Raw genomic sequence first — 15,657 nt, forward strand, 5'->3', positions numbered from 1 at the left:
TTGTAAACTGATGATTTTAATTAAATAATTTTGATTTTACAATGCTAGTCTTACAATTCGTTCGGATAACATGAAATTGTATGAAAGAACTCACATAATATTTTTTATAACTTTTACTTAAATTGGAATATAAATTATTTTACAACAACAATCAAATCTGCCATCTCGTTCACACTTTAGTCATAAAATACGCAAACGATATAACATTTTTCTCTTTCATACATTTTCTAGGCTTTAGAGCGAAAGCTTCATATGGATACGCCTCATGTTTTCATAAAAATAAAAATATTTGATTCGTATTTGTTTTTAAATCGAGTTAAAGAAAAGGAAAGATTTTAAGAGCCATATTACAAAGAGTATGGAAACACCTACCTTTACGATGACCACACGAAGAATGAAGACATTTGTATTGATCGGGATTCGAACCCGGGATGGATTTTGTTGCACTGTTTTGCTATCCTCATAGCGTAGGCTGCGACGTCTATCAGCTCCGTACAGAAGGCGCTATGACGTGCGCGCGTCGAGTAAATAGTACCTAGATTTATGTTTTCATCAATTTCACACGTAAACATCATCATCATCATCTCCCTAGCGTTATCCCGATCTTCACGGAGTCCGCTTACCTAACCTAAAGATTTGACAGGTCCAGTTTTTTTACAGAAGCGACTGCCAGTCTGACCTTCCAAGCCGCGAAGGGAAAACCAGCCCTGCATTTCTCTGGGAATTTGGTTTCCTCACGATGTTTTTCTCCCAACATGAATTCGATAGCAAATTCACACGTAAACATGCTAAAGATTAATCTGAAATCCGTGTTTCGGTATCTCATCTAACGCTGAAGATATTAATAAAGAAAGTGTTGGGAGAATACTCTGTCCCTTTCTAGCAAGACGGCATTTATGTGTAGATGGTTGTAGCTTGTACGGCACTAAGAACATGTGACGAGTAGAAGTATTATTGATTGAGTCATACTCAGGTTTCTCAACAAAATATTATGATAACCTAACCTAATCTAACACAATAAACACATCAATAGTAGCCTATATACGTCTAATTGCTGGGCACAGGCCTCCCCTCAATCAACCAGAGGAAGTAAAGAGCTACTTCACTGCGGGTTAGTGGCGACGTTTGAGCGAGTAGCCCGGGACCAACGGCTCAACGTGCCTTCCAGAATTTTACTTTTCCGGGCAATCAGTCGCAGTATCCTAGCCAAAAAGGACAGTCTTGTGTCTTTTTGATAATATCCCCATCGGGAATCGAACCCGCCTCGCAGTTGCTTTGTAGACAACGCCGGTTACTAAATAAAAAGGGCTGAGTATTATACAATTATGACATTGTTGCACAGAATGTGAGAGTTTATAATTTATCTTGGACCTGGGGGGTTAAAATGGCGACATCGAAGCATTGCGCACTTAGTTTTATATGTACAAATGTCTAATTTCAAAAGCTTTCTTAGATGAATTGCTTCGATGTGGCCATTTTAACCCCCCTTGCCATCTACCCCGTTCCAAAGTATGTCTGAAAAGGACACAATGGTGCCGATTCGGGCAATTAATGGGACTAAAACTAGCTTCACCTCTTTCTTGCACTTATTTTAAATGAAGGACAGCAATAGTTTGAACGCTGTCAAATTAAAATTAATTTTAAGTTTATGTCCGAATAGGCACCAACGAAGACGCAGACCGTAGACATAAAAATATCTCACTGGAAAGCTATATGCACGGAATATACACGACAATGAAATTCACAAAAAAGTAGACATATCAAATTAAAAGCAGCTCTGAAAGGCGTATCCATACGATGTCTTACGTGCTAACATGCACTAAGGAGTTACTAGTGTAATTGACAGGTTTTCTGCAAGATCTATTATCATTTAAAACGAAAGGAACTATTTATTATTATTATGTTTTTTTTGTTTTATTGTTTATTATTTTATTATTGACGGGTTTAGGCGTCGTGGTAGACCTCGAAAGAGATGGCGTGGCGAGTTGGACGCTTGCGAAAGGGCTCACAAGACCGCGCAGAATGAAAAGAGGAAGGGGAGGTCTTTGCCCAGCAGTGGGATCTTGATGTTATTATTATTACATTTGTCCAGACAAGCTGTAAATCACGTGAGAAAATATAACCTTTATCAGCCATTTTGAATTAAAACAATAGTCATTCAAGATGTATTTTTTTGATCCTAATCATCAATGGGGGCGGAGGGCAAGAGGGAAACCACTGCCCTATTTTTCCCTAAAAAGTAGCATGGAAAATGCTGCACCGACAAGAGCGTGGCTTTTAAATTGATGATGATGAATCATCAATGTTCGAGCCAATCTCGAAAAAACATACACACATAAACTCACGCCCGTAAACCGTAATGGGGTGGACAGAGCCTCAAATAATCATAGACAACTTGCACCTGCTGTTAATACGGAGACCTATGACGAATATGATAAACCTTGTATAATTACTACGATAATAACAATGCTAAAAATTACATAACATATCACATAACAGAACGGGAGTGGGCGCTTACTTCAGTAGGCCGGAGTGAGATGGCCGAGTTCGGATAGCGACCCAGTCCTACGGGGTATAACGTAGAACCCTTGCCCTGGGATACGGGTGAAGACCTCAACGGTGGCAGAGGCGGATATGGGAGCCATCGGTACGGCAATGCAGGGCGGAAGAAGCAAGTCGCAGGGACTGTAACCCGGAACCTGACAGAGGGCAGCAATAACTGTCAGTACTATTCAAAGGCGGAGGAGTCCTAGCATTATGCCGTTTTTCACAGGGTCCGCTAACCTAACCTGCAGATTTGACAGGTCCGGTTTTTTACAGAAGCGACTGCTGAAAATGCGTTTCTCGGGAATGTGGGTTCCCTCACGATGTTTTCCTTCACCGCTGAGCACGTGATAATAATTTTTGATCCAAACATGAATTCGAAAACAAATTCGATAATCACTGGTTTAGGCCTGTGCTGGAATCGAACGTGCGACCTCAGGGGCAAGCGTTCTACCAACTGGGCTACCACGGATCATGGCCACGGCCAGGGTTTGGCGAAAAAATATAAATTTATTATTTATTTATTTTTTATATGAATTATGTTTGAGTTTGTGTTTAATTACGGTAAAATATTGTATCATACAAAAAACCTGTCAATAAAAACGTCAGGAAGGCGAGCTGCTGTGAATGTTACTTGTATGGCGCGCGTTTCGCGCTCACTGGGCCATTCGAACCTCTTCTTCTATTCCGTGCAAACTTATGTCTTTTGCGAGGTTTTGTTAACATAATCACATGCGAAAGTGATTTTTCAAAGAAGCGCTTACGAGGTGTTCAATAAAACAATAAGAGACTTTACAGGCTACGTTCTCCAAAAAAAAAAAATAGATTGCGCTGTTCAGAGATGCGTTCGTTTAACCTTCTAATTTCATGGATAACAGACCTGTGCATCTTTTATCTTCGTTTTTGGGTATAAATGATGACCCTTATTATTCTAATCAAAATAAAGAGAAGCAATATAGGTAGCAGCATAATTCTATACATAATGTGATCGTAATATCAAGCATCAATTATTTTTATACATGCTTCTGCCACATTACATTACATTACATTGTATTTTAGAATAATTATGTACTCGAGCAATGAGAACATAGGTAATTATCACGTTATAGCTGTACAATGCCATCTATATTGTTTTTGGTGAACGTAGCCTGGATACTCCCTCATTGTAGATTGAAAACGGAACGCGACAGCCAAGACATAATTGGCCACTTGACAGTTTTCGGATAAGTATTTTAAAAATTACAAACGCTTACTTTATGCGCCTTAAAATATTTTATTTCCTCGAAAAAGCTTTATAATAGTAAAAACATATTTCTCTTCATTAATTTCAAATTTGCGCGCGAAAACGGCTGATCACGTGACATTTTGCCCAGTGACGTCAAACCGTATAACTTGAAACCTGACAGATTGTTTTTTTTTGTTTTCCCCGTAGGGTAAGGCAAAGGGAACTATGCCCATACAGCCATGTCTTACGTTTTTTTTTTCTTGATGATTAATGAAAGGTGATGATGATGAAACCTAAGCCCCCACCTTCGGAGTAAACTCCTACTCCGAACCCCAAACGAATTAACTCAAAAGTCCGCATAAACTTTCGAGTTATGAAGCGGCTTCCTGTCACGAAACGAAAATAGGCAGATACACTTTGTTTATTGAATACTCCGATATAATAACACTCGCGAATGTCTACTACCACTCTTTCTTTGGTGGCTTCTCACTGAAACGTTTACTTTTCTTTTTGTTGCTTTAAAACACTATGAGTACTATGTCTTCTATGACTACTCGCAGTGTGGCAGCTCGTAAGCTAGAAGATCAATTAAAGCTGGCTTTACTAGAACTTAAGAATTCTAAAGCGTTATGTGAGCAGCTACTATCAGAGAGAGAGGATAGCGAGAAGGAAGTATTAGTCATACTAGAACAAAATAAACAATTAAAGAGTGAGATGGCGGCTTTACATCAGCGTTTAAATGATGTGGAAGACCAAAATGACCAGCTACAAAGAACGGTGCATGTGTTTGACCGGAGCTGCGATGAGTTTGAGACCGCCCTCAAGCGCACCGTTGTTCTGGAACGCGAGCTGCGCGACGCGCATAAACAAATATCGGACTTTGAACTCGCGTATAGTACTTTTAAAACGTCTCAGACACAATCGCTGTTTGACGAGCTGATCATAGACTCACCTGACTTGGTCCCTGCCGCCACCCCATCTCACGAGGTGTTGTGTTCAAAGAGTAACCTCACTTGTGACTCACCACAAGCATCAACTTCACACCATCACTTGTTTAATACGGGGCAACATCTATTGAACGAAATTAATACTTGTACCGTAACGTTAGAAAACCAAACAAAAAAATATGAGTGTGAAATTGATCAGCTCCAGGCACAGATAAAAAAACTGACAAAATCCTTAGAATATATGACACTGGACTACGAAGTAGCTCAGAAAACTATTCGAAAGCACGAGCTGGCCGCTGATAAGATGGTGAGCTTGAGTTTTCACAACGCGGAACGCTTCGATTCACTAATTAATCGTCAGTATAGATGCAAGCATTCATCCTCGCAGACTGAGCGGCTTGCTCGTGTTTCCGAATCCTCCCCTCTGTCCGCGCCTGCGCCGGCCCATCAGCTGGTACCGGCGCCGCAGGACTTGCTCCTCACACCTATTGATAATGACAATAATACGTCCTTCTCGTCGGCGACCGGGCAGGCGGCGCCCGCGCCGGTAAACAAAGCGCAAAATATTATTATGTTTAGTGACGAAATTGGCAAATCAATGGGTTTACAACTTAGCCATTTCTTGAGGCGGGCAGTAATTAATAATTGTATGCCGGGTGCCTCCTATTTAGACATTTTAAAAAGAATAATTTCATATCAATTCTCACAAAATAGTACAATCATAATCTTGGCCGGTAGGAGAGGTAACGCGAACAAAGAACTACTTACTCATTATATTTCCTTACTTAACAGCCTACCGAATGTAGCACAAGTGATTTTGTTTGCATTGCCTTTCAGCCAAAGTCAGAGAAAAACCGAAAATAAGTTTAGACATGATCTAAACCTGACGTTGCATACTTTAGTATGCGATTATTATAATAAGTTTCAGTTTATTGATACGAATTCCTATGTTAGGAATTTTTATTTGACCAAAGATAGATATTACTATCTATCTAACTTTTACAAAAGACAAATAGCGAAGTCGCTATCCTTTTTTTTTACAATAGAATCAGCCAATTCGTTGGCTTTTAACGCGTCTGCTCCTATTGAGCAGCCTATTTTTATTTCTGACATTTGTAATTTAAATTAAATTTAATGACAACAGAGAAAAACTTTGGCTGTAGTAAGTTAAATGAGGACATATTAAATATAAAATGCAATAAGAAAAATACAAATGTAATCAACCTGGTACACCAAAACATACAAGGAATATTGGGCAAGGAACTTGAAATTGAACTTTTTTTAAACAGTAATTGTGTTGATATTATGTGCGTAACTGAACATTGGCTAAAAAAACATGAGTTCGTTTGCTTCAATAATCACCAGGTTGCCAGCTCGTACAGCAGGGAGACGGCTATCCGTGGCGGTTCATTAATATTAGTACGTAATTGTTTAAAATATAAGGAACGAACGGATATTGTAAGTCTCTCAGTTGAGCGAACTGTTGAGCTAGCCTGTATTGAACTCAGCCGGCTTATTGTATTGAGCGTATACAGACCCCCCGCTTCATCTTATGATCTATTTGAGAAAGTTATTGATGAAGCTTTATGCAAATTATGTAATAAAAGCAAACATGTTATCGTCTGCGGTGATTTCAATATTGATATTCTGGAAAATTGCTCATTAAGTACTACATTCAAATCTTTATTTCTGTGTTATAATCTTGTAAATCTTTTTTCAGAACCAACCCGAATCACGTCACAGTCCGCGAAATGTATCGATAATATTTTTAGTAACTTAGAACCTTGTGATAAATTAATAATTAATAAATTAAAGTCAGATCACTGTGGTCAACAAATATCTTTCAACTTATTTATTGACCGCTCTCTGAAAAAGGATGTTACATGCAATCCCATATCAAGTAGTCGTTTAGAACAATTCAAAGATAATATGTCAAACAAATTACCAGAACTTCCTTACTGTGATGACCCAAATTTGTTATATAACTCCCTATTTAATCTAACAAAATCGGAAGTTAGTAAAGTATTTAAGGCAAAAACAATTAAGAAAGCAGACACACCAATTTTTAGTGACTGGGCGACGGTAGGAATTTATAAGAGTAGAAACAGGTTGTATGAACTTTATGAAGAAAGAACATACAATCATAGCGTAGCTTTTCACGACTATGTAAAACGGTATTCAAAAGTTTTCAAACGTGTTTGCGTTACCGCGAAGGCAATGTTTGTTAGCAGTAAAATTAAAGGTAGCTCAGATATTATTAAAATGACTTGGAAAGTTATAAATAGCGAAAATGGGAAAGTCAAAGCACGCGATCTCGAGTATCAATTACAAATTGACGGTAAACTACTCACAAATGATAAGCAAGTTGCTGAAGCTTTTGAAAAATTCTTTACTGACATTCCATTTTCGACTACCAAGGACTTGAAGTCATCTCCTGCACTCGCTCAATCACTTGTAAAGGAGCACATAGATACGTCCAAAGTAGATAAACTAACATTTACACACGTGAGTCCTAGGGACGTCTTAAGAGCTTTTAAATCTTTAGAAATGAAAAAGACTGCAGATCTTCATGGTCTCTCTGTTAAAGTCATTAACTCCGTGATTGATTGCATAGCTCCCTATCTATCATGTATATTTAATAAATGTGTAGACAATGGTGTGTTTCCAGATTTAATGAAGCACAGTAAAGTCATTCCATTGTTTAAAGCTGGTAGTACTTCTGACCCTACTAATTTTAGACCAATATCTATACTACCCACGCTTAGTAAAATATTTGAAAAAATTTTATTACTGCAATTACTTCAACATTTCAATTTAAACAATTTAATGTCTAATAAACAATTTGGTTTCACAAAGGGTCGCTCAACAACCGATGCTGGTGTTGAGTTAATAAATCATGTTTTTCAGGCTTGGGAGGAGTCCAAAGATGCTATTGGTGTCTTTTGTGACCTTTCCAAAGCCTTCGATTGCGTTTGTCATGATATATTGATCGCGAAACTTCGTCACTATGGAATAACAGATAATGCCATCGCTCTTTTGGAGTCGTACCTTAGTGGCCGCGTTCAGAGGGTTGATGTGCATGGCTCCAGATCGTGTGGATCTAACGTCACTATAGGCGTCCCGCAGGGCTCAATTCTAGGTCCATTTCTATTCCTAGTTTACATAAACGACCTACCTAGTCTTGTAAAACATGAAGTGGTGCTGTTTGCAGATGATACCTCCTTACTTTTTAAAGTAAAGAGACGACAAGATTCCTTTGACGATGTAAACAACGCCATTTCAGAGGTAGTGGATTGGTTTACTGTAAACAACCTGCTACTTAATGAAAATAAAACAAAATATGTTTATTTTACGTTATCGAATGTTAGTAGGCCGCTCGATTCTATTATTGTAAAAAATAAGGAATTGGACCTCACGGATACTGCTGTATTTTTGGGAATTACTTTGGACGCTAAGTTGCAATGGAGTCCTCATATTGATAAGTTGTCCAAAAGGCTCAGCTCAGCAGCATTCGCGGTCAAAAAAATTCGTTTAATAACCGATGTAGAAACCGCGCGATTAGTTTATTTTGCCTACTTCCACAGTCTAATGTCGTACGGCATCTTGCTGTGGGGTCATGCTGCAGATGTGAACAGCATTTTTGTTCTGCAAAAGCGGGCCATTCGGGCGATTTACAAATTGGGACCCAAGATGTCACTTAGAAATAAATTTAAAGAAATTAATATTTTAACTATGGCATCACAATATATCTTTGAAAACTTAATATATGTAAAAAAACATATAGGATTATTTGCAAAAAATAGCGATCGGCACATTGTTAATACCCGGAATAAAAATAAACTTGCTTTACAAGTCAGTCGATTACATAAGATTACTAAATCTTTTAAGGGGCAATGTATACGTTTTTACAATAAGATTCCCATTGACATTCAGAATTTGCCTTTCAACTGCTTTAAGAAAGTAGTTAAACAAAAACTTTACAAAAAAGGTTATTATAAAGTTAGTGATTATTTAGAAGATATGAATGCATGGGATTAACTGTCTGAGAACTGATATTAGGCAGCTAAATTACTCAATTGTATATCAATATTTTATGTTGATTTTTATTTTTTTTAAAAAGAACGTCTAGGGCCCTGTGCCGAGGTTTTTCTTGCAGCTTCTTTTCCCCGGCTATACAGGTTGTGAGAAGCTGCAGTAGTTTTAGGCGGATGAGACGTTCGTTATGTAAAAATTGACGATTCAAAGTGTAACTATGTTACCTACTGAATAAAGATATTTTTGAATTTTGGTGGGGGCTTAGGTTTCATCATCATCACCTTTCATCATTTCATTAATCATCAAGAAAAAAAATACGTCAGACATGGCTGTATGGGCATAGTTCCCTTTGCCTTACCCTTCGGGGAAAACCAAAACAAAAAAAAAAAAAATTGAAACCTGACAGATTGTATTTTGTGAAATGTGACGTCACTTTTTTTTTGTTATTTTGTCCATAGGACAGGCAAAGGGATCATAGCCCATACAGCCAAGTCATGTGTCATATTTATTTGTAATTTGACGTCACACGAAGCTCCATCATGGCCGCCCGCGTTTCGGGTCTTGTAATTCAGAGATAAAAAAAAATCACATTCTTATTTTAAAAAAAAAAATATTTTAAATTTTTTTTAATTAAAAAACTATTGAATAACTATCGATAAATGATAAACTACCATATCAGACATTTTTTGTTACAACTGGACTAACAAAAAAATCGTGCATATTTTTTTTAATCTGACCGCAACCCCTTCCAAGAGGGGGTGAAACTTTATATGGGATTTTTCGCATTTTTCAAATTAGGAAGTTAAAAATTGGGACGTTAGGACATGGAGAACCGTGTTACCCCGAATTTAACGCGAGCTAAGCCGCGGTCAAATGGTAGTTAAAGATATTTAATTTAATTTGTCGTGTACTAGGTTCAAGATAAATTATGAAATTCTGATTACTAAATAAAGACAGATCTAAAACTACCGAAAAACTTTTTCTATTTAACTTATTTATGAATTTTAATCAAAAACTCCATAATAATAAGTCCGACATTTTATCACGTTTTATGACGTCAGTGTGCTTTTTCATACAAATTCCATAGTAATTACGTATTTTGACACCGGGTGAGTTTAGCGCTCCCCATTTGTCCGGCCAAGTAGTTAATGCCATCTGCGGCAAATCTACAATAAGTCACGTCAAAAAAAAATCGTATATTGACGTTTAGTAAAAAGTAACTGATTTGACTAGTTGGAAATTGGCCTAGTAATCAACCTTCACAGCAACTGTCTTCACCGACTTTGTACAAAAAAGGCGATGCCTACCTTTCCGCTTCTTCTCCACCGGCTTGGGCGCAGGCTTGCTTGCTGAAGGCTTGGGGGATTCCTTCTTCTTAGCCTTCTTCGCTGGAGGAGTCTTCGGCTTAGCCGCGGCTTTCCTCTTCTCGGGCTTAGCGTTGTCGAGTAAGTCCATCAGATCGACGGACTCCTTTTTGGGGACTTTGGTGGCTAGTGCCGTTAGGGGCTGGTCGTCCACTGGAAGGAAAGTTGGCGTGATAAAGGACATGTAACGGTCATTGCAAAACCATGACTGAGGTAGGTTCTCTGTTTTTACTCATAAAAAAATATGTAATAATTTAACATGGGAATTAACCTACTGTTAAATTATGCCTTCTGATCTTTGTACCTAATATCAATTAAGAATAATTAACAATATGCCTTATAACAATAATAGGATAAACTACATTTATTTTATATTTTTCCGGTTGATTGAGGGGAGGCCGGTGCCCAGCAGTGGGACGTATATTTATATTTAATGACATAGTATGCCAAAACACTACTATGTCAAATTATTATTATGAAAAAAAATATTAGGCCAAACTCAATATGACAAAAAAATTAGAAGAAGAAATGGAATCACCATTTGGGATATCAGCAATTGGGCAGCGGTATCAGAACTGGTTGGAGGCCGAGGAAATGGATTCAGGTTGGGCTCTAGCTAGAACATCACCGATTGAGAAATTGGTCGGTGCATTGCGGAACGGAAGGCGATTGGGGCAACCACCGTTCTACACGCCCTATCTATGGAGTATTGAAGGCGATTACTCCACCGACAAGAGCGCAGCTCTTAAATAAAGAGAGAGAGAGAATTGGGATATAGTCTGAACTTAAGTTATGTTGTAATGAAACTCACGGTCATCATCATCATCATCGACAAAGGCGTGGTCGTCAAAGTCCTCGTCATCGCTTAACTTGGACTCGACCTTCACTCGCTCCAGCTTCACTTCCTTGCCTGGTGGCTCCACCACTACTGCTGGAAGAATTTGTACTTGTTAACATCGGGCTCCTTGGTATTATGTATCCTTTTTTGTCATGTCATTTCTATACAAGGTGTTAGTGACATCGTAAAGAAAACGAGGGATGATTCAGGTCATGATCATGTTCAATATCAAGTGGAATTTTTCATCGCAAAAGTATGGAATGGAAAATAATTTAAAAATCCCAGAATTGTCGTGAATTTTCCGACATGAAAATCCACTTGACATCAGAATCATGGTCTGAATGATCTGAATGAAATGATGAAATGATATGATATTATTAAAGACGCCACACACAAAAACTAGACAATTACAAAAAAGCCTATATAAATTGTGCGTCGAAATGATCATAAGGTGACTGGTGGACGTCCTGAGATAAAAGGGCCTCAATCAGCACAAGTCGCGGCGTGAACCACGACGCTGGTATTATGTGGACCCTGTTGGGTGACGCACGAACATCGTGTTCCATAAACATGTGTTAATGGTGTACATAGATTACAAAATATAATACCAAATTACTTTAATAGAATTAGAGTGTACATAAACAAATATTACCACAAAAATGGTCCCGATTCCTGCAAACACCTCCTAATGTTACTTTAAGTTATACCTGTCATTTTCTAATCCACCGAAAAGGAAAAATTTGCAAATGAATGAATAATCCAGGCAAATCAAATAGGTATTTTACTGGTATTCAAATCGTTTGACGTGTCTTTCAACTTAATTATGTCGGATTATAAGCCAATGTAAAAATTTTATAGGGTTGTTTTAGATTGACGTGTGTTCCATAAATTTTATGCCTGTCGATTACGTCCCTTTCCTTTTCGGCGGATAAGAAAATGACAGGTACAACTTAAAATGAGATGGTGTCTACAGGAATTAGCACCACTGTATACATAAATACGTGAACATCAGGAGGAAACCCACCTTCCAACTCGCTGACAGAACTGGTTGGATCCAAGTGTTGGTGGAAAACTCGCTCGCACTCCTGCACCTGGCGCTTGAAGTCGGACGCATCACGCAACCGGGCGATGCAGGGTTCGCAGATCAGTCGGCTGTTGCTGTTTGGACCGCCCGATTGGGCGTATGATATCTGGGGGAACAGGTTGCTGATTGAAAGATACGAATTCAAGACTTCTTCTTCTTCAAATTCAGACGTGAGAAGTGTTTTTCGCTCTTATAGTATAATTTCAATTCAATTAATTAATTATTTTTTAAATTTCTCATAGTATAAGTTTAATTTTTTGGGTATAAGCTGGACTGAAATGGTGTCAAATGAAAAAGTGCTGGAAAGAGTTGAAGAAAGGAGAACCATATTGAAGACTATAGAGAACCGGAGAGGAAATATAATTGGCCACCTGATACGACACAATTCATTTATAACAAATATTATAGAAGGAAAAATTGAAGGGAAGAGAGGAAGGGGTAGACCTAGGAGAACATTTATGAAACAAATAAAAGAAAAGGTGCAGGTCGTGGCGTATCGGGAGGTGAAGGTTTTGGCGGGAAGAAGAGAGGAATGGCGATTACTCCACCGACAAGAGCGCAGCTCTTAGAGAGAGAGAGTATAACTTCCCTTGGCAATGGAGAAGTCAATTGCTTGTTGGCAGAGCCACTATCAGGCTTTAGCATATTATCTGGTTGACCTATCCTTTGTCTTAGGGGTACACCAAAGCACCTATGAACTGGCATGATCATCCAGGCTATTCAAAGCCTCAACAAAAATTATGAAAAAAAGAGATATGAAGAAAAATAAAATAACTTTCGTCTTGTTTTTTCATCGTGTGATACTGGCTGAATAGGGTATTTGACTCAGTCAATGATAAATTATAAAATCGAAGTCATTAATATCTAATCGAAATCAATCGAAGTTGATCAAAAATCGATCTCATTTTACTTGTCGACATATTTTCCAATTTTATTTATGAATTAATTTTAATTATGAACAATGAGTACAATGTTTGACTGTTTCTGTTATTATATTATTGCATATGGCAGACAAATAAAATATCCTGCATGGATCATATATCCAGCTACACTATATGTTAATATGTAGCTGCTTCTGTTGACAGGACAGTATTGGAGTATTCCCATACAAACTTCAAAGAAAACTTTCGTTTTGATGTTTTGTAAAAAGTATATCATTGACAAGGTTTTCAAGTAGCCTATTTTGATTATGAGCTGAATCTTCCCAGTCAGTAGGTAGGTACGACCTCAGTAGTCCAGTGGTTGAGCGTTGCACTCACGATCCGGAGGTCCCGGGTTCGATTCCCGGTGGGGACATATCACAAAAATTACTTTGTGGTCCCTAGTTTCGTAAGGACAATACTGGCTGATCACCAGATTGTCCGAAAGTAAATGATCCGTGCTTCGGAAGGCACGTTAAGCCGTTGGTCCCGGTTATTACTTACTGATGTAAATAAGTAGTCGTTACCATGAGCCATGTCAGGGGCCTTTGGCGGCTCAATAGTAAACCCTGACACCAGGGGTGATGAGGTTAGTATCTCCATCCACCTCACAACCCACACGATAGAAGAAGTAGGTATGTGGTATAGTGTCACTACCACCACTACACATACCATTACTGCCCTAATAGGCTCACTACAAGAAACTTAAACATAGTTGCTACCTGCTCTGATGCCATGTTATTACATTTTTTCATTTGGAAATAGGGACTTTAGGCTACATTCCTCAAAAAAAAAAACAATATAGATGGAGCTGTAGATTTTCCTTATTTTAGCCTTCTAAATTCAAAATTCGACAATCCTTGGTTTAGGCCTATGCTGGACTCGAACCTGCGACCTCAAAGTGAGAGGCAAGCGTTCTACCAACTGGGCTACCACGGCTCAGGACTTTCCAGGCTACGTTACCAAAATATAACAATAGATGGTGCTGTACACAGTTGCTCTTGCTTAACCTTCTAAATTCATGGATAACAGACATATTACGGGCCTTTTATCTTTGTTTTTGGGTATAAATGATGACCCTTTTTATTACACCCAGGCACAACACATCTTCCACCCATTATTAATGTGATCAAAATAAAGAGAAGTAACATAATTCTACATGTATCTGATCCAAATACCTATCAAGCAACAATTATTTTTATACACCTCTCTGCCTTATATTTTTGAATAGTAATTATGTACCATGAGAAATGAGAAAATAGGTAATAATTATGTTAATCTTTTTCTGGGGAACACAGCCTGGAAAATCCCTCATGGATAAAATAATAATTATGATTTTCTTAATAGAAGATCTTGCAGGGAAGAGGTATTCTTTGAATTCTGCTATATCTATGATGTTTTTCTATGCCTCGCTGTTTAATTGAATAGGTATATTACATGAATGAAACAAACATCATGAATAATTGGACTATTTTCTACCAAGATTAATCTCTGCCGCACTGTATCTGTAGCATCACGCCTGTATCCCCAAAGGGATAGGCAGACGCAATAGTATACAGTAACCCACTCCTAGCCAGCTAAGTAGGTATAAATACAATACAAATACCTATAATTTATTGCACACAGGATGCAATACTAACAGAAGAAAATAAAAGCAAAATAGGCAACCTTTTGTCTAATTAGCAATCTCTACTCATTTTGTTTGTTGTCATTCATTGCTGGCCTTTATTTGGTATTAACTTAACAAATAAAAACATGGTGACAAAACTAAAATCCATAGGAAATAGGAATCCATCTTACAATCGTCAATAATTTTAAGTCCCTTGTTCAGAAGCAAAGCGGCACTTATATTGATTTTATAATCCGACCAAATTAAACAGCCACTTCTTGCGCAACGCAAGAAACCAGACGCCAGACTTTACCCTTAGCCGCATTACGCTTAAAACCAGCTCCACGGCGTCTTGTAAAATGGAGGACTCCACATGAAATAACTAATACACAAGCAAATAAACTCACAGATACATCAAAAGTGGTCGACAGCATTTCTTGGTACACTTCTCGTTTTCCCATCCAAAAATATTCAGTAGAAATGTCTTTGTAACACCCTTCGGCGAAACAACATCGGCAAACCGAGGGCCCCGGTCGCCAATCAGACGATTTCGCCGTCATTCTCACAAATAATCTATTATTTTCACTGAATATACTATTATCATGATACAATTGGTTAACTAACTAGACTTAATACGTAGAAAATAATGTTTTAACTGGTTTATCTTAATTTTTCCATTGGGAAATCGCGGAGCGACGCCATTACGCGCACAAGCGTCGGCAGCTAGTGATTGACGTCCTGCGATTTTTTTTTGTCTCGTCTCGTTATATCATGGTTTATTTTAACATCGGTTTATCCTTATGAATATTGGAATTAATCAGAAACAGATCTTCTAATTTTGTTGTAGTTAAAAATTTTTGTAACTTAAAACTGTGAATAATTACTAATTCCTTTTAATTAATTAAATTAAAAATGAGTTATCGACAGCAACTTTGACAGCAACCAAAAGAACATTTACTTCTTTCCGGTTTTTAAAATCAATCGATTTCGTTAGTCAGACTTTGAAAAGATGCTTTGGATGTACTATATAGCATGTGATACTGCTACTAGACCATAGATGGCGCTGAACAAAAATATACAAAAACAAAGAC

At 37.9% G+C, this 15,657-nt stretch overlaps 1 protein-coding gene across 24 annotated transcripts in view; it reads right to left on the bottom strand.

Annotated features, from left to right (window-relative positions):
* LOC126378844 (zinc finger protein 260-like) overlaps positions 1–15,438 on the bottom strand; it is a 78,157-nt gene extending 62,719 nt beyond the window's left edge. For 4 of the 24 annotated variants that reach the window (XM_050027289.1, XM_050027306.1, XM_050027297.1 and 1 more), the window contains exons 1-4: positions 14,974–15,432; positions 11,978–12,143; positions 10,927–11,046; positions 10,059–10,268 (exon numbers count right to left, since the gene is read on the bottom strand). In XM_050027289.1, the coding sequence (XP_049883246.1) occupies positions 10,059–10,268; positions 10,927–11,046; positions 11,978–12,143; positions 14,974–15,126 (649 nt within the window). In that variant the 5' untranslated portion in view covers positions 15,127–15,432. Of the gene's footprint in view, positions 1–10,058; positions 10,269–10,926; positions 11,047–11,977; positions 12,144–14,973 lie in introns of all 24 variants that reach the window. The other 20 variants (XM_050027301.1, XM_050027298.1, XM_050027288.1 and 17 more) reach the window with 15 other exon arrangements.
* Between the last annotated feature and the right edge of the window lie 219 nt (positions 15,439–15,657).

This window comes from Pectinophora gossypiella, chromosome 27 (assembly GCF_024362695.1).
Source record: "Pectinophora gossypiella chromosome 27, ilPecGoss1.1, whole genome shotgun sequence".
NCBI lineage: Eukaryota > Metazoa > Arthropoda > Insecta > Lepidoptera > Gelechiidae > Pectinophora > Pectinophora gossypiella.